Source organism: Echeneis naucrates, chromosome 12 (genome assembly GCF_900963305.1).
Source record: "Echeneis naucrates chromosome 12, fEcheNa1.1, whole genome shotgun sequence".
NCBI lineage: Eukaryota > Metazoa > Chordata > Actinopteri > Carangiformes > Echeneidae > Echeneis > Echeneis naucrates.
The window spans coordinates 20,329,198-20,352,187 of NC_042522.1; the positions used below are offsets into that span (position 1 = coordinate 20,329,198).

The 22,990-nt window shown below is 45.3% G+C and overlaps 5 protein-coding genes across 11 annotated transcripts; 3 read left to right on the forward strand and 2 right to left on the reverse strand.

Moving 5' to 3' along the window:
- Positions 1-416: 416 nt before the first annotated feature.
- On the forward strand, positions 417-3,818 carry slc25a46 (solute carrier family 25 member 46). Of its 2 annotated transcripts, none has more exons than XM_029515706.1 (8): positions 417-847; positions 1,147-1,194; positions 1,330-1,387; positions 1,462-1,539; positions 1,773-1,873; positions 1,953-2,009; positions 2,117-2,174; positions 2,351-3,818. In XM_029515706.1, exons 1-8 carry the CDS (start codon positions 570-572, stop codon positions 2,945-2,947), a joined length of 1,275 nt encoding a protein of 424 aa, XP_029371566.1. In that variant the 5' UTR covers positions 417-569; the 3' UTR covers positions 2,948-3,818. The 2 variants fall into 2 exon arrangements, with proteins under 2 accessions (XP_029371566.1, XP_029371565.1); XM_029515705.1 differs by having other exon boundaries at positions 417-840; positions 1,152-1,194; positions 2,351-3,816.
- Positions 3,819-4,017: 199 nt separating this feature from the next.
- Positions 4,018-9,979, forward strand: wdr36 (WD repeat domain 36). The gene is made up of 22 exons (XM_029515672.1): positions 4,018-4,277; positions 4,774-4,801; positions 4,903-5,003; positions 5,118-5,235; positions 5,317-5,449; positions 5,543-5,597; positions 5,735-5,867; positions 6,395-6,570; positions 6,648-6,768; positions 6,875-6,940; positions 7,134-7,223; positions 7,313-7,455; positions 7,531-7,648; positions 7,719-7,884; positions 7,972-8,080; positions 8,157-8,236; positions 8,349-8,456; positions 8,540-8,771; positions 8,974-9,093; positions 9,186-9,267; positions 9,433-9,620; positions 9,713-9,979. Exons 1-22 carry the CDS (start codon positions 4,113-4,115, stop codon positions 9,860-9,862), a joined length of 2,682 nt encoding a protein of 893 aa, XP_029371532.1. The 5' UTR covers positions 4,018-4,112; the 3' UTR covers positions 9,863-9,979.
- On the reverse strand, positions 9,644-14,359 carry prpf4 (pre-mRNA splicing tri-snRNP complex factor PRPF4). Of its 3 annotated transcripts, none has more exons than XM_029515695.1 (15): positions 13,617-14,359; positions 13,100-13,364; positions 12,820-13,006; positions 12,554-12,641; positions 12,387-12,466; positions 12,096-12,189; positions 11,754-11,848; positions 11,575-11,633; positions 11,341-11,464; positions 11,155-11,244; positions 10,954-11,076; positions 10,732-10,839; positions 10,509-10,627; positions 10,317-10,423; positions 10,146-10,232 (listed from the first exon to the last, which is right to left on the reverse strand). In XM_029515695.1, the coding sequence occupies exons 2-15, from the start codon at positions 13,269-13,271 to the stop codon at positions 10,146-10,148; spliced, it is 1,533 nt and encodes a 510-aa protein (XP_029371555.1). In that variant the 5' UTR covers positions 13,272-13,364; positions 13,617-14,359. The 3 variants fall into 3 exon arrangements, with proteins under 3 accessions (XP_029371556.1, XP_029371555.1, XP_029371554.1); XM_029515694.1 differs by having other exon boundaries at positions 13,100-13,353; positions 13,613-14,359; XM_029515696.1 differs by lacking the exon at positions 13,617-14,359 and having other exon boundaries at positions 9,644-10,232; positions 13,100-13,271.
- Positions 13,689-15,397, forward strand: cdc26 (cell division cycle 26 homolog). 3 transcript variants are annotated; one of them, XM_029515718.1, is made up of 3 exons: positions 13,689-13,776; positions 14,168-14,257; positions 14,412-15,397. In XM_029515718.1, exons 2-3 carry the CDS (start codon positions 14,177-14,179, stop codon positions 14,622-14,624), a joined length of 294 nt encoding a protein of 97 aa, XP_029371578.1. In that variant the 5' UTR covers positions 13,689-13,776; positions 14,168-14,176; the 3' UTR covers positions 14,625-15,397. The 3 variants fall into 3 exon arrangements, 2 of the variants coding, with proteins under 2 accessions (XP_029371578.1, XP_029371577.1); XR_003841335.1 differs by having other exon boundaries at positions 13,692-13,776; positions 14,021-14,276; positions 14,412-14,514; XM_029515717.1 differs by having other exon boundaries at positions 13,692-13,776; positions 14,021-14,257; positions 14,412-15,395.
- Positions 14,877-22,683, reverse strand: fer (fer (fps/fes related) tyrosine kinase). 2 transcript variants are annotated; one of them, XM_029515674.1, is made up of 20 exons: positions 22,526-22,683; positions 21,590-21,754; positions 21,378-21,509; positions 21,093-21,266; positions 20,205-20,304; positions 19,928-20,111; positions 19,693-19,830; positions 19,492-19,611; positions 19,232-19,354; positions 18,943-19,144; positions 18,718-18,816; positions 18,392-18,598; positions 18,082-18,204; positions 17,930-17,986; positions 17,724-17,842; positions 17,287-17,381; positions 17,089-17,212; positions 16,848-17,002; positions 16,620-16,742; positions 14,877-16,432 (listed from the first exon to the last, which is right to left on the reverse strand). In XM_029515674.1, exons 2-20 carry the CDS (start codon positions 21,656-21,658, stop codon positions 16,296-16,298), a joined length of 2,481 nt encoding a protein of 826 aa, XP_029371534.1. In that variant the 5' UTR covers positions 21,659-21,754; positions 22,526-22,683; the 3' UTR covers positions 14,877-16,295. The 2 variants fall into 2 exon arrangements, with proteins under 2 accessions (XP_029371534.1, XP_029371533.1); XM_029515673.1 differs by having other exon boundaries at positions 18,392-18,601.
- Positions 22,684-22,990: the final 307 nt, after the last annotated feature.

Consider the following 22,990-nt stretch of genomic DNA (forward strand, 5'->3'; position numbering starts at 1 on the left):
CATTTTACCCACATAAATGTCTTATGGATTAGGATCTGGTAAAACAGGCCTTTGTTCAGGTGTACCTTTTAATAACATGAGCGCAGAGGGATGTTTTCCATGACTAGAGGATATTCCTTAGGGTTATAGAAATTCTAGACTTTCTGAGAAAGTTTAGTTCACTACACTCTTCCTTTCAAAGATGAACTCTGTAACCAATAATTCACTTTAATCCGAGTTTTACTTCTTATAGGCCCAGAGTTCAGGTTACAGCCTTAATGATTTCAGTTCCCAGATAAGTGCTTTTATAGGTATATTACAGATTTGGCCTAATTTGTTTTTGGTGCCTCTTCTTATAAAACCACGTTTACGAGATTGTCGAGGGGTTGTGACGTCAGCAAGCCGCCGCAGCGTCATTCTGCCGGAAGTCAGGAAGAGTATCAACTTCCGGGTGTCGGTGACAGGTGGGTGTTTGTGTCGGGTCACATCTTCCAGGACTTCTCCACCTTTAAAGCCCGTCAGCCGGCTGTCCACTGGGCCTCCTCCGTCATATCCGTTCACAGGATCTCTGTCTCCGCACCGACCCTCTGATGGCATCCAAGCGGCCGGACAGCTTCGACGGGCTCGGCTACCGCGGCCGGGACGACCCGCTGTACGGAGCCAGCTACCCGGTCAGGAGCGCCGGGGCCCCAGCGGAGCCGCAGCACCACCACTGGGTCACCACGCCTCCGGACATCCCCGGCAGCCGCAACCTGCACCCCGGAGAGCGGACACCACAGTACGACGAGCTGCTGGGAGAGCAAGGTGGTTCCGGAGTCACAGCCGGTTGGGACGCTGCGCTGCCCGGCGGACCGCCTGCCGGTAGGTCGGTGTTTCGGGGCGGAGGGTTAGCTACCAGACTAACAGAGTAAAGCAGCTAACTAAGCTAATCGTATAGAAAGAGCTAACTGACTGTAGCCTGTAGTCTAATCATCGTAATTAGCCGACTAACAGCTAATCAGAGAGTTTCGTTGTAAATCAGCCTTTAGAATTTCGTTACTTAAATGAATCGTTATCAACCTTTTGACTATTGTTCGAGATGTAAAAATTGTGTTTATGATAAAATAACCCTAACCCTAGACAGAAACTGAATTTAAAATGTTTTTCTTTCATATCTGTTTTTTTTTTTTCAGAGCAACTGAATCGATTTGCTGGCTTTGGAATTGGACTGGTCAGGTTGTTGATGATGATTTACTATTTTTATTACGAAGGACATGATTGGTGGTTAACCTGTGGCTTTAGACATGACAGGCAAGGATTTTCAGAATAAAAGCAGCCTGGTAACGTGTGTGTGTGTGTGTGTATATATAGTCTGTTCACAGAGAACGTCCTGGCTCACCCCTGTATCGTCCTGCGTAGACAGTGTCAGGTTCGTTCATCTTCATCATCTCCCTTGTCATGGAGCTGCATCACCACCTAACCCTAACCCTACCTTTGCTGCAGGTGAACTACCACGCTAGCTGTTACCACCTGACTCCATTCAGTGCTGTCGCTGTCATCTACGCCATCACCAAGGCTCAGGTGAGAGAAACACAGCTCATATGTGAATCAGATTTAGCCTTTGGCCAATCAATTGACAATAACATCAGAGATATCAAGACAAATTAATTACCCTGTTAATTGGTATTTGTTAGTTCTGTAGTTTATAAACAATATATTTTTACAGTAGCTGTAAATGTAGACATCTCTTTGTTATGGTAATGCTGTTGTTCAGAATAATCAATGGATATGATCAGTGATCTGTTCACACTCAGGGGCCTAAGGCTCTCTGGAAGGGGATGGGCAGCACCTTCATCGTTCACGGCATCACACTGGGAGCTGAAGGCATCATCAGCGAGTTCACCGCATTACCACGGTAACCAGCCAGAAGCAAAATAGTGTAGTTGCAGTGTTCAGCTGTAGTTTATCAGCATCTGACTGTTTTCTGTTTGTAGGGAACTTCCTCACAGGTGGAGCTGGAAACAACTGGCTGGACATTTACTGCTCAAAGGGTTGGAGGCCACTTCTTCTGATTTATTAATGATTTATACTTCAGACAATGTTGACAACAACATGTCTGACTTATTATCCTCTCTCTCTCTGTCTCGCTCGCACTCAGGTTAACAGCTGTTGTAGCTCTTCCATTCTACTGTGCCAGCCTCATTGAGACTGTCCAGGTCAGTCTTGTTTGTTGTTTTGAAGCCAATGAGTTTTAAATGCTGTTTGGATTTTCTGTTGAACTCTTTCATTATTGATAGATCAATTGACGAGTTGAACCACGACTTCCTTATGTCCCTCATCATGTTCCCGGTTGTGGTCAAATGTTGATAAATAATCGATGTGTTATCTTCAGAGTGAGATTGTACGTGATGACTCGTCTTCTGGTCTGCTGGACTGTGTCCGTGAAGGTCTGACCCGGTTGTTGGGCGTTGGAGCTCCTCACAGTCGCCGTCTGCTTCCTCTCAGCTCTCTGCTCCTTCCTGCAGCACTGCATGCCATCCTGCGATACGCCATTGCTGCATCTGTGCAGCGAGCGGCGCTTTGGCTGCACCAACAAGGCAGGAAGCACCGGGCTGACCCGTCCAACCCTCTGGATGCCTACTTTCCTGAGCTGGCAGCAGCATGGGCAGGTTCTCTGGTGGCTGACATGATGGTGTTTCCTCTGGAGACCACGCTGCACCGCCTCAGCTTGCAGGGCACACGCACCATCATCGATGCCACTGACGGTGTGGTTGTCACAGGAAGCGGTGGCAGCCCGCTGGTCCTGCCTGTCAACACACAGTATGACGGCTTCTTTGAATGTCTCCATGCGATCCGCCGCAGGGAGGGAGGCAGTGGATTTTACAGAGGATTTGGAGCGCTAGTGGCTCAGTATGCGCTGCATGGTGCGCTGTTAGCAGCGGCCAGGACTCTGTTGAGGCTCCTGTTGCTGGATGGGAAACACAGCTAGAGGTGTTACCGGGGAGACGCTGCATCACTTCGCATTCGTCATTTATGTCTGTCACTGTGACAGGAAGTAAGCATTATTGTGTCTCAATGGCATAAGCTGATTGGTTGATAGAATAAATTTAAGAAGTGAAATGTAAGTGAAAAGTCATGTGATCGGACGGCAAGGTCATGTGTCTGTGATGACATTAACATTTCTGAGACTCTCTTTTCTCCAGATGTTTCGCCATAGAAACCAACTGTAACTCCATAGAAACCACAAAGACAGGAAGCTCTCAAGTCCAAATGTAATAAACACAACTGAGCATGTGTAGAGACATTTTTGTCTGTTGCAGGATGACCAGTTCATGTCAGTTTTTGTCTAAGTCACCACAGAAACTCTGTCCCCTTCTGTCCCAGCATGAAGTCGTGAAGCTGTGTTTTTCTGAATCTTGACAGCTGATTGGCTGTAGTAAAGGAATTTTCTCTGTATTTGTATGAACATGTAAAAATAAATTAAATGTATCAAAGTGTAGATTTAGATTAAATGATAAAAAAAAAACAGTTAAAAATTGGGTGTCAGTTTTTCAAATTTAATGTATGGACACAAATCCAGTTTTTCTTGGTTCAGGTAATTCGGAAAGAATCACCGACTCGTCTGTTCATGTCAAACTTTAGGAAAATAAAAATGTTTGAATTCAAACCTTGTTTTGTTTTGGTGTAAATAAATATGAGATTTATTTATTTATTTTGCTATTTTTCATTATGAGTACATCCAAGAAATATGTACAAAATTACTTAAAAACATGAGCTTCAATTTATTTTAAATTTTTTGTATATTTTATAAATCCTGACCTTTTATTTAATTATTTACGTATTTATTTTTGTATAGAATTGTTTTATTCCTGCATCACGTGTTTGTTTTCTATTAGATTTTATTTTGGAAATAATTGTAATAAACAAGTAATCTGTTTTTCTCCTTTTTTATGTCTAATTGATTTTGGATGAAAGTCTGTTCTCTCTTTCTGTGTGTAAAGGGGAGCCTTCCGTCAGGCGGAACTTTGGTGCTGCTCCTTGTTTCCGGGGGGACTCAGTTCCTCCTCCTCCATGTGTTTCTTACCCGGTTAAGGTCCGGCTGATTCCGTCTGTTTTTGTTGTTTTTTCGGTAAATTTCTCGGTGCTTTCCGGACATGTCGGGTGGCAGGAGTCACGCTAGCGGCGGCAGCTGTTTGTTTTCCGGTTTCCGGGTTTTGGGTCTTTACTCCAACCACGTGCCGCACGCGCTCCGGTACCACCAGAAGCACCGGGAGTTCTACCTGGTGACGGCGGTCGGAAAGAGTCTGCACACCTTCAATGTAAGAAACCTTTACACAGAAACAGGGTCTGTGTCCGAACCCCCCACCCCATAAAGGCAGATGAATGAAGTGGACTATATCATGAACTCATTCACAAAATTAACGATCTCTTCCGGACACTTTTTGCGCCGTTGATTGCGTCATCGCTGTCGCGCAATTAAATCGTACCCAACTCACGGCTAAACTTTTCTGTTTTGTCGCAAAAGATTTTGGACACCGCTAGAAAACACCGAGCTCCTCAGATAGTACACCAATTGGGGATTAGGGAGCGGTTTGGTACACAACTAGGTCCTCAGGACCCACTGACTGAGGTTAAAGCTGATAAAACCAGGTTCCTTTGCGATTGAAAAAGTGTGCATCAGGGCATGATGGAAATCTCGGACTCTGATCTGACAGCTGATTGGTTCATGTTGGTTCAGTGTTCTTCAGGATGAATATTATTGGTTGAACTTCTTGCAGGATGTATGAGCTGAAATTATTTATTGATTTGTTGCAGGTGCAGCGTCTGGGCATCGTTTCTGTCAGTGAGTATCAGTATGAATTTGATCAGATTTCTGTTCATGTTACACATTAATTGATAATGCTGTTCTTCTATTTGCTTCCCTGCTGTGATGTGGTTGCCTAGGTAACAGCCTGTCAGATGACATCACTTGTGTGGCAGCTGATAGGATGCTGGTGTTTGCTGCTGCCGGGCGAACAGTCAGCGCTTTTGCCCGAAACAAAGAAGTACGAGAACTTTACTGAAAATGTCTGTTTTCTCTTTATTGACAAACAGAATTTTTAAATCTTTAATTGACGAAATAAAAATCAAAGACCATAAAGGTGTTTTCCCCCATACAGGTAGTGATGTGTTACCATGGCCACAGACAGGAAGTGCGTCTACTGCTTTCGTTGGGCGATCAGCTAATCTCTGCTGACAGTGGCGGTGATCTCATTGTGTGGGATGTCCAGGGGGGCGGTGAGATGAGGAGACCTGTATACTCACCTTTATCTTCACGTGTCACATTACCCATCATGCCTTGCTCTCTGTGCCTCACAGATATTTACCTGCGACTGCAGTTTGACCCAAATACCTTTGATGTCTCGGCAATGATGCACCCAAGTACATACCTGAACAAGGTGCTGCTGGGGAGCTCCCAAGGTACACTGCAGCTCTGGAATGTGAAGACCAGGTGAGAGCCCAGGATCGGCCACAGGTACAGGGGCGGAGCCAAGTCAAGGCCATTTGATTGACACACAGGTATTGTTTGTGTTTCCCTCCTCAGTAAGTTGTTGTTCACGTTTCCAGGCTGGTCAGCAGGAGTCACCGCGCTGCAGCAGGTCAGGCCCCTCCTGCAACACCACAGACACACAACACGCTGACAATTTAATGTTGAACTGTGAATAAAAGTTTATTACATGAACTCAAAATATTATTTGGGGCTTTACAATAAAACTGACTAACTTTTCTACTTTAGAGTCCTGCAGTGGACGTTGTTGGTGTTGGCACAGCAACAGGTCGCATCATTATTCACAACATACGATTGGACGAGACACTGATGAGCTTCACTCAGGACTGGGGACCAATAAGCTCGCTTGCCTTTAGAACAGGTAGAGGCCCTTTGTTACATTTCCTTTAAGTGACCCTAACCTCTGACCTTTGACCCAGAGGGTTGAGGACCAACTTTCATTCGCTGGGGAAACCAGGCCTTCATCAAAAGGCTGCTGGTCTAGGCTTCATAGACCATTGGGTTCAGATCAGGGCTACAAACCTGAACCTGGATCTGTAAAACAAATCAAATTGATATGTGATTTGCTTTTCTGGTTCCTGTTAATATTTCTGCCGCAAAGAACTGTTGGGATGTCCTGATGGTGATGAATTGCAGGAGTCAGTCTGGAGGGAGCTAATACAGATGAATTTCTGCTTCCTCTTCAGATAGGATGTTTCTCATCTTTGGAATCTTGCGTAGGTGAAAGCAGGTTGTCCTACAGGCCTATTTTATTGAGGGACAAAGGACGTGTCTTGATTGAAAATGGTGCAATTCCCCAACAGTGGAGCTGGAGTCAAATCTGATGCAGTTTAGACAAACAACCAATCCAGACTCTCCCCAAATATTCAGTATGTTTCTTCCTATCAGATGGACCTCCCATCGTAGCATCTGGAAGTCCTCAGGGCCATATTGCATTTTGGGATCTGGAGCGCCGTCAGCTGGTGGCCCAGCAGAGACACGCCCACAGTACAGCTGTTGCAGCAGCAACCTTCCTGCACAGAGAGCCGCTATTGGTCACCAATGGCGCTGACAACGCCATCAAGGTAAGACAAACAGGGGGATGAGGATGGATGAGGAGGAAATCAGTTTTTATCCCCAGTAATAATCTTTCTTTTCTCAGGTTTGGATATTTGACCAGGAGGGGGGAGGAGCCAGGCTTCTGCGGAGTCGTCAGGGCCACAGTGCCCCGCCCACTACCATCCGTCACCATGGGAGCAATGGAAAAAGCATCCTTAGTGCGGGTAAATAAACAGCTTAAGCTCATCTATTGATACTTTGAGGAGCAACAACTTGAAGATGAGGCGTCTTATCTGTTAGCATGGCAGCTAACAGCTGTGTCCCCTGCAGGCCAGGACGGGACACTTCAGTCTTTCTCCACTGTCCATGAGCGATTCAACAAGAACCTGGGACACGGTCAGTTCAGCCTTCCAGCCAGACTGAGAACCAGGAACTGTTTTTTGATTTGTTCATTCAACTGATGTTCTTTGTTATTAGCAGAGTTTGGTCTGTGATCTATTTTTTTGTTACTGGGACTAACCAGCCAGTTGGATGTTGTGCTAAGCTAAGACTGCTCTGTGGGTGTGTATGTGTGTGTGGGTTGGTCCAGGGTCCATTAACAAGAAGAAAGAGCAGAAGAAGAAGAAGGGGCTGTCATATGAGGAGCTACGTCTTCCCGCCATCACAGCGTTCTCTTCTGGTGCGTCAGGGCTCTCTAAGTCCGCTGAGAAAATGTCCAAATAAAAGTTGATAGTGAATTTTTGTCTCTCTGTTTTTCTTAATTGACAGCTACTGCTCGTCAATCAGACTGGGATGGAATTGTTGCATGTCATCGCGGTCGCTTAGTAACCACAACATGGAACTACCAGAGGTGCACCATGGGAGCTCACCATTTGCAGCCTTCTTGCCCTCACAAGGCAGCTGTTGCTACGGTAACCCTATCATGACAAATTGGACAAATTCACTGACAGTTATGTCAGTTACTCACTTCCCTTTTCTTTCTCCAGGCCGTAGACATCACCTCCTGTGGTAACTTTGCTGTGATTGGCTCCTCTTGTGGACGCGTTGATATCTATAACTTGCAGTCTGGCTTGCATCGTGGTTGCTATGGCAACAGTGACAAAGGTGCACTCATCCATTCCTTGGTGTTGGTTGGTTCATTATCTCTGTCACTAATGCTGCTTCTCTGCTACAGCTCATAGTGGTGCTGTGCGAGGCGTTGCCACGGATACCCTTAATCAGCTGACATTCACTGCTGGCTCTGATTTGCTGCTCAAGTGCTGGCGCTTCAAGACCAGGAAACAAGAAGAACAGCTCAAGCTAAATGCTGCACCAGCTAGCATGATGCTACACAGAGACAGGTAGTTATAAGTGAGCAAAGGCAATTGGATGTTAGCATGATGCTACAAAGACGGCTAATTTTTGATTCTCCTCTTTCTTGATGTCAGTGGTATGCTAGCATTAGCACTGGATGACTTCACGCTACAGGTGGTTGACATAGAAACCAGGCGGGTGGTCAGAAAGTTTGCAGGTCACCATGGAAACATTAACGACATAGTAAGTTCAATATATCTAACAACTCACTCAAAGATGCTCACAACAACAGCTGAGTTTTGTCACTGACTCTCCTCAGACCTTCAGTCCTGATGGCCGGTGGCTGGTCACTGTGGCGATGGACTGCACCATTCGTACCTGGGATCTCCCCTCTGGCTGGTAAAAATGGAACAGTCCAACATGTAAAAAATGCAATAACAAACAAATGAATAGTAATAAGATTTTAAATGATTGTTTTACACGTTTATGTCTAATCATTTTCTGTCTGCAGCCTTGTTGACTGTTTCCTGGTTTCCATGGCGCCAGTGGGTGTGTCCATGTCACCAACCGGAGACTTCCTGGCGACAGCTCATGTTGACAGTCTGGGTGTTTACCTCTGGTCTGAACCCTTCAGCAACCCTAACCCTAACCCTGACCCATACCTGACATTCAGCCAATCACAACACAACTATTCTCCCTCAGGACCAATAGGAGCCTGTGTGGGCCTGTGGGACTCCGCCCCCTTCCAGCTGATTACCAACCAACTGTGGAGATGCTTCCAGGGGTCACAGTGGGGGATCCAGAGCAGGGGGTGAAATCAGAGGATATGGATGATGTATATGAGTCAGCTGATCAGTTGGGGGCAGAGCTGGTGACTCTGTCTCTATTGCCAGAGTCCCGATGGAAATGCCTGCTTCACCTGGATGACATCAAGGTGACAGATGCTTCTTTCACCGCTCTGACGTAACCATGGCAATGTCCTTTAAAGTGATGCATTAAATAGAGGTTGTTGTTCTCAGTTAATTTCTTTTAGCTATTAGTTGGCTGAATCTCTGGGCATTTCACGTTTCACTCGTTTGTTTCATTTTAATGGGTGAAAATGATGAAATGACAACATTTCTGGTTTGTGTTTGCAGAAGAAGAATAAACCTGTGGCCCCCCCCACAGCGCCGGCTGTTGCTCCTTTCTTCCTGCCAACACTTCCTGGCCTCACACCTCAGTTTACATCACCCATGGCAACTAAAGAGGAAGCACAGGTACCCCTGAAGGACCTCCACTTCTGTCCTATTCAATGTCAACATCCTGTTTGCAGAAACAAAAGGCAATAATGAGTCTTACCTTCCTCCAGTCAAAAGTTCTGCCCTGGGGTTTGTTGCCTCAAAGATCAGAGTTCATGTCTGCTCTGGAATCAGCTCTGGATTCTGGATCATGTAAGTATCAACAAAAACAAATAATCAGCTCTGATTGGTTGATGTCAGTTCACAGATGTTGAAGTTTGTTCCAAATTTTCTAAAGATTTAGTTGCTATTTTTTTTTTCTGGCTTTCCAGGTTTTGTCAAATAAATTCTAATTGAGCTGATTTTCTTTCTCTGCAGTTGATCATCCAGTTCGGCATCTGAAGGATTGTGGACCAGCAGCACTCTCTGTTGAACTCAGCTGTTTGAAACCAGAAGGGGGTGGAGCCAGCAGCCTGCTGCTTGCCTTCATCAATATGATTGACAGCATGTTGGCCAGTGGACGGGACTTTGATCTAGCTCATGCCTACCTGGCACTTTTCCTGAAGGTCAGTCAATAAAAACACAGCAGTCAGATGCATTACAGCTTTTATTGTGAAAACCTCTCCTCGGTTACTGGTTAACAGATTTTTGTTTTCAGCTCCACCTGCGCTCCTTGTCACGGGACCCTGTTGCCATGGCAGCACTTCTTCATCTCTCCAAAAGGCTGGAGGCAGGGTGGACAGAGCTTCGAGCATCATTTGACCAATCACTGTGTCTGCTGTCGTACACAAAGAGTGCACTACTCTGACACACATATTTTGTATCTTTAGTAAACGTTGAATCAAAAAAAAAAAAATTGGGGGTGAAATTTTTTTACCTCTTTAAAAGTAAAGCAATGTTTTGTCTGGAAGTCGACTTTCATGGTCCTGAAGGGTCAGGGTGTCATGGCATCACACTTTTTCAGTCATGTGATTGTTACAAAATTACCAAATAAAAAGATTCAAAATGTCAACTTTTATTTACCAAAACAAATATAGTGACTGACTTTTCTAGCAAACAGAAAAAATGCTATGACATCACTGATAATCACATCACTCAGATAGCCAGAGTTTGAAGGTCCGGTCGTAGGAACTGGTTGCAATCAGTTTCCCATCAGGTGACACATCAACACCCATCACCTGGAAACAAAGAGCAGAACAGCTGATGTACCAGCTGTCTCCACCAATCAGGAGCAAACATGAATCAGAGTGCTGTGTTGGTACCTTCCCCTCATGTCCAGCAAGTGTTTTCAGTGGTGTCCAGCCAGGGTGACTCCAAACCTTTGCTGTGTTGTCATAGGCACCGGTCAACAGGAAGTGACCATCTGTGGCTACACACAAGATAAATGATGTTGGAGAGAATTAGAACGTGCAGTAAAAAAAAACAAAGAGAAACTTAGATAAGACAATATTTACGTTGGAAGCGAACAGCAGACAACAGGTTCTGATGGGCGGGGACTGTGTACAGACACTTCCTATTTCTCAGCTCCCACACCTTACAGGTGTTGTCACCGCTTCCTGTTGCTAGGTGATACCTGAGGAAGAAACACAAGTAGACGTTACATACACAATACATTAAGATCTGATTTGGTCTTCTCTGAGGGGCCATGATGGCCCTGCTCATCTCTGATTGGCTGACCCGTTGGGGGAGAAATGCAGACTGTAGATCTCCCTCAGGTGTCCCTCCAGGAAGACAACGCAACGTCCTGTCCTCAAGTCCCACACCCTGCCAAACGCATCCAGCCCTCTGATTGGACAAAAGCCAGGGAAAAGCAGGGTCACACACACACACACACAGATGGGATTTGTCAACAGAAAGATTCAGTGACTGATAAATCTGAAATGCAGTGTAGTATCTCACCCAGTTGCAGCCAAAGATCCATCCTGGTGGAAGCTCAGGTCATGAACTCCTTTGCTGTGACCTTCCTGGTGCAAAACCTCCTCTCTGACCTCCAGGTCCCACAAACGCCACGAGTTATCATAACTACGACAGGGCCGAGTGTTAATACTCACAGGACGATTACTGATTAGTTATGTGATGATGATGAAGATGGTAGGTTACCAGGTTGTTCCCAGAAACCTTCCAGACGGATGCCAGGACACTCGAGACACCCGCTCACTGTGACCCTCGATGTCCGCCACTGGTTCGTCACTATAGCAACCAGAGAAAAACAGGAATCAATGACCATGAGAGAACGACTTGATCTCTGTCCCTTCAACTCATCTGCTTTATCTAACTTCCTCCTACCTGTCGAGGTTCCACAGCTTCACAGACCCGTCAGCTGCACAGGAGGCCAGGCTGACATCTGATTGGTCCAAATAGATGCCGGCCTTCGGGCGGAAGACGATGGCCCCTACATTGGTGTTGTGTCCTTCAACCAATCAGAGAACAGAAACAGACAAAGGCAGAGTTGCCTTTATAAAAGGGTGTTGTAACAGCAAACATATAGAGCAATCACTAAGATTATGAAGCTCCACCCACCTCTCAGAGTCCGGATCAAGTGACAGTCAGGGACGGACCAGAGTTTACAGAGGCCACTCCTGTGAAGGTGTTTTTTGTGGGGTGGGCGGTTAGTTGGCAGCAGGCAAAATTTCAAATGTTCTGTGTGTTGATGCTAACTCTGTGCTGGTCTAGTTCTAGTAGTGGGCGTGGCTTGTTACCAGGAGGCAGTTGCCAGCATTTTGGAGTCAGGGCTGAAGTGACAGAAGCTGATTGGCCGATCATCTCCGATCTGACTACAGAAGTTGTTCAGGTTCTAACAAAGAAGGGAATGAAGCTGATTATCTGAATGTGACTTCACGTTGTTCTGTCAAACTTAAAATCTTGGCAGCATGGTTGGTGGAGTGGTTAGCACACATGCTATGTTACTGCAGTGTCCCCAGGTTTGACACTGACCCGGGGATCTATACTGCATGTCATCCCCCCTCTCCCTACTTCCAGTTGGTCTCTCTGCCACCTACTGTTGTTATACTATATATATGAAAAAAAGCCTCTCGTCTCACCCTCAGACTCTTGTGAAGCTCTTGTTGCCGGATGGTTCTGGTAGCTTCTGAAACGTCCCTCTGAGCACGTGCAGCCTCTAGACGCCTCATTGCCCTGATGGACCAATCAAAGCAGGAGACAGCTCCAATATTTACAACATTTGTTGACCCCATTAAAACCTGGACTGATTCTTTGTTGGATTCTGAGCAGACAAGGAAGGCCAGTTGAACATGGACTCAGAGTTCAGACAGTGAACAGGTGAACAGAAAGTCCTCAGAATTCTCAGATTAGCCAGTTGTTTGATATCTCACCGTGGTAAAGAGTATTTGGCCAACCACAGCCGAGCATCCCTTAGGGAGGTGGAGCCTTCATGGTACCATGTCTGCTGGCACTGATTGGTCAGAAAGACGTGGTTTAATTTACAGTTTTCTTACTTGCAGTTTTGTTGTTTTTCATTAGTATTAGTGTGTGGACTGACCTCATCCTGTGATCTCTTTGCTCGCTCCTCATCCTTCCTGGACTTCTTCAGAGCGTCTGGGCCAACAACAGAGAGGACACTTCTAAGCCTGGACACAGAGACATTTGACTGTGTGAATGCCAGTCTAAGATTGGATATTCAAAGAACATGAATAGTGAATGAATAGTCCCTTTTGTTTTTGTTAATCATGTAAAATATAAAAGCACGCTTTGTACACATAAATTTGTGCTTAGACTTTTGTTTTAAAAAGCTGTTTTTCCTTCCACCTCTCTCGGCGGTCAGCTGGCCCTTCCCCAAACAATGTGATTGGCTCTCCAAGTGCCCGGAGCCCAGCCTTCACTTCTGCGTCATCAGTGGAGACAGTGATCTGTCGTGCTCGCCGCCGCCGTTCAAACTCGGCCAAAGCTTCTTGCTGACGCTCGCTGACCCGCTCCTCCATCTCCAGAGTCTCTCCTGCATAACATCATGGGAAATAGAGTGTAATTCTTGCACACATCAAATCATGCCAACTGTTAATAAGCATTATATATAGTAAATATGACCTACCTGAGGAAATATTGATGTTACCCGCCTCGATTCCTGCCTTCACTGCATCACTTCCTGCCATTGCACTGCTCATCATCTCTGAGCTCAGGCGTTCGCGCTCTTTATCCTCCAAGCTTCCATAAAAAACGCGACTCTTCTTCACGGCCGGAGCCACATCTTCATCATCTGACATTCTGACCAACTCTTTCTTCTTCTACTGCTGCTGCTGAACCATTAGAGGCTTGTGGGAAAACCACACAGGACAAACCTGAGACCTGAGACCTAACTAAACACAAAATAAAAAATAAACGTCAATGGTTACAAAACCAAAGAATTAGAAACCAGGAACCATCATTCCTGATCCGCCCACAGGCGGAGACAACAAGGGTTAGGGTCTGAAACATCCAGGCCCAAAACAACATTGAGGTAAACCAGAGAAAACTGAGCAACTCTACATACGTCCTGTCAGCATTAGCACAAAAACTGCTTCTCCCCATTCACAAAACGGCCCATTTTTGTATTATTTTCACTAACTTACCGACGAAGACAAACGAATCCACCGCGACGCTCCACTCAGTGACCCGGACGTCAATGTAGTTTCCGCTTCCGGGCCAGATGTTGCATTTCCGTTCGATCTCGCGGTAACTAACAAACAAACACGGAGTGAAAATCGGCAAGCACGACAGACCAGATCTCAGGTAAATTCTTTCGAATTCAACACGAGTTTTAACCCGAGTTTCCACATGCAGGAGGACCGTTTGCCGTTTAGTGCAGAGCTTCAAACAGGCGTTAGCCCATTAGCTTGGCTTCAGGCGTATTTGTTTTGTGTACTAGAGTGTAGTTTGGTTCATTAATCGATCTACAGATCAGAGACAGATCATCGGCGGCTCCAGGTTCAGCTGGCTAATGATTGTTAATTAATCTTTGATTGACTCTGAACAGAAATCAGGTCAAAGAGCTTCTCTGGCAGCGGAGCCTCATCATGTGATACCGGAAGTTCAGCTGGAACTGCGGCTGCTGCTCGGACTCTGATTCGTCTGTTAGGGTCACACACTTGTGACATCAGCTCTGACGTTTGTGTGTCTGCAGAAGAAGAAGATGTTGAGGAGAAAACCGACCCGTCTGGAGCTGAAGATCGACGACACAGAGGAGTTTGAGAGCGTCAAGAAGGAGCTTGAGGTTTAAATCACTGATACTAGTAAATATTGACTCAAAATCAACATTGTTAATAAAACTCTGAGTAGGAAGCTGTTGGCGTCACTGAACATTACTGGACTCATCGTTTCCGGTTCATACGTCACATTAATACAAGTTTTCTGCTGTTTGTTTTAAGGCCAGGAAACGTCAGCGAGAGGAGGCGGAGTCGGGAGGTGGAGTGGGTGGGGCCTCTGTCATCAATGTGGACATAATTGGGGGTGGAGCCTCAGCTTCCGCTTCGTCCTCGACAGCCGTGACAAGGACGGAGCTTATCAATGAGCGAATCGGCTACAAGCCCCACCCCAAACCGGCCACATTGCCAACACTATTTGGAAGTTTACAGTTTTAATGAAGATCATAAAAATGTTTGAGTGTTTTGTTTAGTTTAAAAACGAAAAATCTGATTTGTCTTAATTTATGTCACTTCCTGTTAACTTTTGCTTTTTCTTTACAATATTAATAAACTTTAAACAGATGTTGTGACAAATGAACAAAGTGCTTAATATTTTTTTTGATTCTTCAGAAATACAAACACAGCATCACCGAATGTTGAATAATTCAAACTTTATAAAACTCAGACTAAAGGCAGCTGGACACACAAAAATTTTCACTCCAGAAAATTTAAAATGCGTTATATTTTTATTTTCATCTCCCAACGGTTGTAAAAAACTTTAAATTGAAAAAAATAGAAACCAAGTATGAAATGTCCCTATTCAACAGTCAAACTGGAATAATAACTGATAAATCTGAAGTGTTTGTTTCTAATAATTTGTCAGGTTTAAACATTTAAAAGTCTGTTTCAATAAATTCATTTTGTTTTAACTTGGTAAAACGATGTGTCATTCATGTAAACAGGTAACAAGCATTTTATCAAAATGTGAAAAAATAAATGGTTATAAATATTCAACATTTTGTTTTGAAACCAAAGGTAAAAATGTGATGTCAGCTGAGTTCATATTTGTTTTATTTTGATCTTAAATGCTGGGGTAATATTCTGATAAACAAGGAAACAAAGGATTAGTGTTTCAAAGTTCAAAAGAGAAAGAAGATTTAACAGATGGAAAAAAAAAAAAAAAAACTGTAAAAACCTCTTTATTTACAGTCAGTAGCTCTGACATCACAACATTTAAGCTCCGCTCTCATGCAGTGCAGGAAGTAATTTGACCAATTCAAACTTGTTTCCTGTTTGTAGTTACTTAACATAAATATAACAATTTTACCAATTTTTACTTATTCAAAATTTTACTCTTAATTTTCAAATTTCAAATTGAAACAAATAAAAGAGAACAGTTCATTAATTTTGGTGACTCATTTTTTTGTGTCAGAAAACCGATCATTGTTTGGTCAGAAACATTTCCTGGAATTACATACAGAAAAAAATAAAAATAATAATAATAAAATAAATAAAATAAAGTTGAGTGGACAGTCTGTGTAATGACTGCCAGGCGATTTTTCAGAATAAAGGTCTGCTTCCTTCTAAACATATTGAGCTAAATGTGAGAAACATAGAAAAGTAAAATAAAAAATAAAAAAATAATAAATACTAAGTTTACATTAGTGCTGACGACTGATTGGTCCTCATTTAAGTGTTCCACCTGTTGACATGGTTACTGTAGTGATAGAGGTTTTGCCTCTTTCGTTTAGAGCTTTTTCACTTTTTAACAGGTTTGGAATTAAAAACTGGGAAAGAAAAACATGTTTTTGGTATTTGTATTTGTAATTTGACCGTAAACTCCCACATGCTCATGTTCATTCTCAGTCTGATGATCATCATGTAATAACTGATGATTCAGGAGGTCACATCTCAACAGGAACTCTCGCTACCCTGATGCTAATGAATTAGCCCAGTTAGCTTCTGTGTTCCAACCATATCATAGGATAGTTATCAGAAACCTAATCATCAACTAATGTCAGGTTCCAGATGCTAAATGCTCTCCTAGTGTTTTCAATAAAACTTGTCTAACCATGCCCACTTGAAAAAAAAAAAAGATGCTCAGCTGCTGAAGACATGATGATGTCATCACTTCTTCTTGATGGCAGCAAGGTCTCGTTGCAGCTCGGAGAACTTGGGCCTGTCCTCCGGATTGTACTGCCAGCAGCGTTGCATCACTTTGTACACATCATCAGGGCAACGCTGTGGACATGCCATTCTGTAACCTTAGCAACCAGGAGAAAGAGCAAATAGGGGTTACCATGGTTACTGGTCCTACCAGTTTAACAGTTTCTAATGAGACGAGATCTGATTCTCTGATCAAACTGAAACTGACGCTGTCAAGGAAATGTGCACAATGGGAAATGTATATGGATAAAATATGGGGGCAGGGTTTCCGCCACCTGTCTTTACCTTTTTCCACCTGCTCTCGGGCCTGCTGATTGGTCATCCCAGGATAAGGACACACTCCCAGACTGAATGTTTCCCACAGCAGGATCCCATAACTCCATACATCACTCTCTGAGCTGTAACGGCCTGCAGCAACAAATCAGAGTAGGACACACAGTTAACGACCAATTATGGTTTCAGCTGTGGGAAAGCTGTGTCAAAGCTGTGTCAGGTGTGGGAGAGGTGTGTTACCATAGTTGAGGGCTTCGGGTGCGGTCCATTTGATTGGAATCTGTTTGAGTCCTGATGAAGAGTAAACACCATCATCCTCCTGACGACTCATTCCAAAGTCACTGATCTTCAACAAACTGCCCTCCCCCACCAGGCAGTTCCTGGCTGCCAGGTCCCTGAGACAGAGGGGTGAAACAGGTGGACACAAGTTCAAATGCATGGAGACTTATGCAGACAGGTGCAAACAGGTGAGCTCAGAGACCTGTGGATACAGTTCTTGCTCTCTAGATATGCCATCCCAGCAGCGGCATCAACAGCAAAGCGAATGAGCTGTTTTGTCTTCAACTCGTCTTTCTTCTTCCGCAGAAAGGACAGGAAGTCTCCACCTGACAGACACATAGAGGGGTCACACAAATCCACTTAATGACAGACAAGTGAATATAAGTGATGCTCCACCTACCAGGAACCAGCTCCATGACAATGTATATTGGCTGCCGCTGGGTACAAACGCCAATCAGCTTCACGATGTTCGGATGGTCGTACTGTTTCAGGATCCTGCAGCCAGTCACAGAAAAGTGATTTAGCTGAAAATTTGGGATAAATTGGATTCCAAATATTGTCATTGTGATCAAGTTGTTGGGTATTTTTAGGTTCTTTTTGTCTCAGAGTCCATTGTTGTCTCAGTACCAGCTGCTCTCATCCTGTTATGTTAAAATATTTGCCCATTCCAAAGTTCCATTCCATGATTTTCTCTAACTTGTATTTTCTTCAGTGATGCTCAGACCTGGGCCTGCCGGATCCTTAACTGGACCCTGAAATCTCTCTTTAAGATGTTTTTGTTGTTGTTGTCTTGTTTTCTGCTGTTGTGTTTCTGTGTTATAGGAGTTGTAATCAGACCTGGCCTCAGACAGGAAGCGGATCTTCAGCTCAGGAGGTAGATCTTCTTTACACGTTTTGACAGCAACGGGGGTTTTGTCGCGCTGCAGCGTTCCTTTAAACACCTCGCCAAAGTTACCCTGGAAACCAGCAGACAGCAGGGGATCATGGGACACAGAGGCAATGAGCTGTAAGCTGTTTGAAGCGGAATTGTAGCTGCAGCTCACCTTTCCCAGCAGGTCCCCCAGAACCACGTCCTCATGGTTCAAGATCCATTTCTTGTCCTGGATGGAGGAAATTGCCTCAGTCAGGACATTGATCACACACTAACTGATTTTAACATGTTCATGCATGTTGGGGTGTGTATGTGAGTTGTTGCCTTGACGACAGGGTTGAGCAGCACAACTCCAGACTTCTTGGTGATGACCTGTTTGCTCGAGAAATGATGCTCAATGAGCTGAGGGATGGTGGAGAAACCTGTCCCTTCAAAACGATATTGAGTCTACCAGAGAGAGAGGAGAGGTCACAGGGGTCAGCTTAGTGAGGGTGAGCAGCAGAAAAACAGACCAAACCCTAGACCAGAAACCTGGTCCAGGTGAAATCAGCTTCAGGTGAGTTCAGATTGGTTGTGTCAGTTTATCATTCAGCTGTTGTCACATGACGTCGAGGGAGGCTTCGTGGATACGTACGTCAGCGTACTGGATGATGAAGTGCCGTCTTTGATCATCAGAAAACACAGACAAGACGTACTCGCCCGGTTTACCATGACTTTCCCTCACTAGGAAATCTCCCTGTTGCCGCAGTAATTCCTGAGCCTCGGTGCGGGGGATGGCACCGTGATACCACTCCTGCTCTGCCAGAGGGCGCTCCGATGTCGGGATCACATCAAAGAACTGCTGCTGGGGTCAAAGGCACACAAGCAGTAAAGATGATTAATAAAACCTGAACGGGGTCACAACAAGAAAGTGTAAACTGGTCACGACATCATAAGTCTGAATATCTCCAGTGATCTCACCGAGGAGGAGGAGCCCAGCATAGCTTTTGGAGATCGGATCATTCCGGCCAGGGAGTGTCGCAATGTGTCGAATCGAGAGCTCTTCTCCTTCACTTTATCCTAAAGACGCAAACCATCCATTTATAGCAATTTTTAAGGCAAATTAGCCTTTATTTTGAAAATCCTCTCAACTGGGCTTCCTGTGTGGGCCTCTGATCACTGATTAATCAAGAACTAAATATTTACTGTGGAGCCAACAGAGCGTGTATCATCCTCATAGGGCAACGCAGGGGGAGGCGGGGGTAGAGGAGGGGAGGTGGCTGCAGCAGCCATCTTAGCATCTAGCAGGGCTTTCTGGGAAGCAAGGCGGGCTTCAGAACCGCGCAGTGATTGGACGGCATGACGAAGCTCGAGCAGAGAGAGTTTTTGACTGAGGAGCAGGACACAGCTGAGGGTGAGAGACAGACAGAGATTCAAGACACAGAGATAGAGAGAGACACACACAACACAAAACAGAGTCCATTGTAAGACTCACTCGCTTCTCCTCTCGGCGCTCTGCTGACTTGTCTGGATCTTTTTGTCAAGGTCGTCGGCGAGGGCCTCCTTTGTCCTCAGATTCTGCTGAGTCAGTGTCAGCTCCTCTGTTGCTGATGACAGCCTTAAAGACACACAAATGAACGGAAAATGAATCACAAAGACAATGAGGAGGATGAAGTGTCATTTGTTTTTACAGAGTTAGGACAGAGACTTTTACTTTGGTGGCATACAGCACAGTTTTATTTTGTAGGAGCTCACATGGCCTGCAGGCTGTCAGCTGTCAATGTGTTCCAGAGAATCTCATTGGCTGGCAGGTTTTCTGTCTCCTCCAGCAGAGTCATGTCAAACTCCACATTTGGCTCTGGGGTTTCTGGAGACCTGGGAGAGAGAAGGAGCCACCATGGTAATCGGGCAGGTGTGAAACAGACTGTTACCATGGACACAGGCAGATGTCCTGACCTGTAGGCGTCAATGAAGTGTTGGTACTCCGCCAAAGGGTCAATCTGCTGAACTGCTGCTGAGATCTCCTGATGGACCTTCACGATCTCCTCTGTCAACAAACTGCTGATGTCACAGTATTCCTCCAGGATACTCTTTCTGCAACAACATGGGACAGATCTGAGTCCACAGCCATTAACTAGCCTGTCAGTTGATATACAAGTGTGTATGCCATTAAAATGGTCATGTGACTCACAGTGCAAGCGTCATGTCCTCCTGCATCCTCTGCAGGGCATCAAGCAGAGCAGGCGCAGCTTGATGTCGATGGTCATCCTGTTGTGTTTGAGCACCACACACCGCTAACACATACTGGTTATGAAGATTGTGGAGCTTTGCTGTCACTTTATCGTAACGCTCACGGGCTCGCTCTGCCTCGCGACCTGTGATTGGACCAGAGACAGGGGTAGAAGACTCCTCAGTATGTCCAAACCTTTAATCATCCTATGTTTTATGCATTAGAAAGCTGTAGAAACCTTTAGCCAGAGCCTCCCGGTATTTTTCTTTGGCATTGTTTGCATCACGGCTCAGCTGACGGTATGTTGCCTTCAGCTTTTCCAGGTCACTCCTGGTTACCTAGCAACAACAAACAACAACACATATGCAAAGTGGATGACATCACATCATCATCTACACTTTTTTCTTATTGAAGCAACTTTAGAACAGGGCAGGTTAGCTCTGCTGCTTCGCAACAGGAAGGTGGTGGGTCCAGTTCCCAGCCTGGGGCCTTTCTGTGTGGAGTCTTGTTTCCTCCCACCGTCCAAAGACATCATGTTACCATTTACTAACCATGTTTTACCAGAGTCTGTTTCTCCCACTTCCTCTCCTCTCTCTCCCTGTCCTCATCCTGCAGGTGGTCCTACATTTCTATGAACTTCATGTAGCATCATGTTCTAGCCTGCACCTGTGTTGAATATCCCCCTCTCCTGCTCTCATCTCTCCCTACTCTGCCCAACTTTGCCCCCCCCGTCCAGGGTGACCCTACCCTTGCCCAGAGTGAGCTGGGATTGGCTCCAGAACTCCCCGTGACCCAGACACTGATAAGAGATAGAAGATGAATTAATTTATGAGCTTTAGAGCAACATGGATAAATGAATACCAACCTCCTGTGATCCCTGACCTTTCACCCCTTAATGTTAAGATGCTATAAATTTTACCTGAAGGGATCACTACTTTGTTTTGGGATTGTCTGGTGTTTTACTTACACTTAGACAATATCTGCCCTCACCTGGATACAATCTAAACCTGGACAATATGAATTATGCCTTGATGGCATCAGCTCTTTTCAGCAGCCCCAGATTCTGATGCGTTTTGGAAAACATTTAAACCCCGCCCCCTGGGTGTTGGATTATTTCCCAGCAGACCTTATGGTTGTGGCTCTCCAGCTGCTGATGAAGACTCTGGTAACTCTTCTTCACCTGCTGCTTGTCTCGGATCAGGGTGGCGAGGCGGTGCAGAGGACCAGAATTAAGGTCATCAGCGTGACTCCTCATCACTCGCCCCAGCGCCTCCGTCTGACGAACTACCTGAGACCAGGACTGACAGAGAGACAGTGAGGTCAGACCAGGTCTGACACTGGGCCAGAGGCAGCAGCACTCAGGTGTGGACCTGGTCTTGATCTGGTCTGTACCAACAGGCGTATGGCTCACCTTGCTCACTGTGCTGACGTAGTCGGCAGCTTCCTGTTTCTCAGTTTGCTGAGTCATGCTGAGCAGCAGAGCAGAGTATTCCTTATCGCTCTTCACTCGCTGAGTCATGAAACGTTTCACTGTCTCCAGCAGCTGCAGGGACACACACACACACACACAGTGAGACAGACAGTGTCTCACACACACAGTGAGACACAGACACAGACTTTTACCTTCAGCTCCCAGTCCTGCAGCTTCAGAAGTCCCTCGTGGGAATTTTTAAGATCCCGACCAAACCCCATCCTGGATCACGGCAGCACAGGCACACAGACACACACACACACACACACACTCACTCACTCACACTAACGGCGAGGACGAGCCGGGAGTGAATCCATCTGTGGAGCAGAGTGGGGGGGTTAGAGTTAATACAGCCTCAGCATCACTTAGTCTTGAGGTGGGGGCCAGGTTCTGATTCACCCTGCAGGTTGTCATGGTGACAGCATCAGTCCATGGTGACATGACAGACACACCTGTGTGATTCGTTAACACATTCACATGTGTTGTGTATTATCACATCATTATTCACAACTTTTAGAAAACTTTTGTAAACCCTCAAACTCTCCGAGCTAAATTCTACTGGAAATAGAGAGATGAACAATGAATAAAAAAGGTAATTAAACAGGAAGGTGGTAAATAACGGAAAAGGGAAAGGAAATACGAGCTCCATTAGCTCCAAAGGCAGTCAGTTTGTTAACTGATACTGAGAATTAACAATTAACTACCAACATAAACAAACAGAGTTTCTTATAAACTGATACTTTACACGTCTCTGGAATCTTTTAACAAAACCCTTTCGGACTATTTTTGTTTTTTTTGGGGGGGGTGTTTTTAAACTGTGAAACTTCTAACAGAAGCTAAGCTAACGCTAGCCGCTCCTCATTAATTCCAGTTGGAATTGTCCGGAGAAGCTAACGTACTCGGACCGTTAACCCGAACCGGACCGAACGGCACGGACCAACATGGACCTCCGGCTCCCCGACGGCCTTTTCCTGCCCATCCTGCCGGCGGACGGAGGCCGGCTGGGGGCTGAAGGAGGAGTGGGACAGTCGGGAGGGGGCTCGCTGTTTCCAGCTTCTCCTCTGCCGTTTTCAGCCACACTAACGCACCGGGAAGCGGCTTTTTCCGACGGCACGGTCGCTGTCCGGTCACCGGGCTCCTCTGCTGTCCTCAGCCGGGAACATCTTGTCCTGTTGTTGGCGTTTTTCTTCCAAATTTCCCGGTTTCCCCTCCGGTTGTCCTGCCAAAGAGCTAGGCGGCTAACGGTTAGCAGGGAGGGGCTTCCGCGGGAAACGGAAAGAGGGGGGGTATTTTTTTTCTCTTATATATATATATATATATATATATAAAACAACAACAACAAAAAACAAACAAACATTAAGCCCATAAGAAAAACAAAAACATCAACATGATTAAAAAATTAAAAAGACCCTAACCCTCAACCCTAACTCCTTACACCTTCACTGTTATCACCTGATGTTACCTGATGTTACAGTCACCCATTCTTCTTAAATCGGGTATGTGCAGTATGAAAAGGTATAAAAGGTGATTTTGATCGTCCCCGGTCTTCAAAA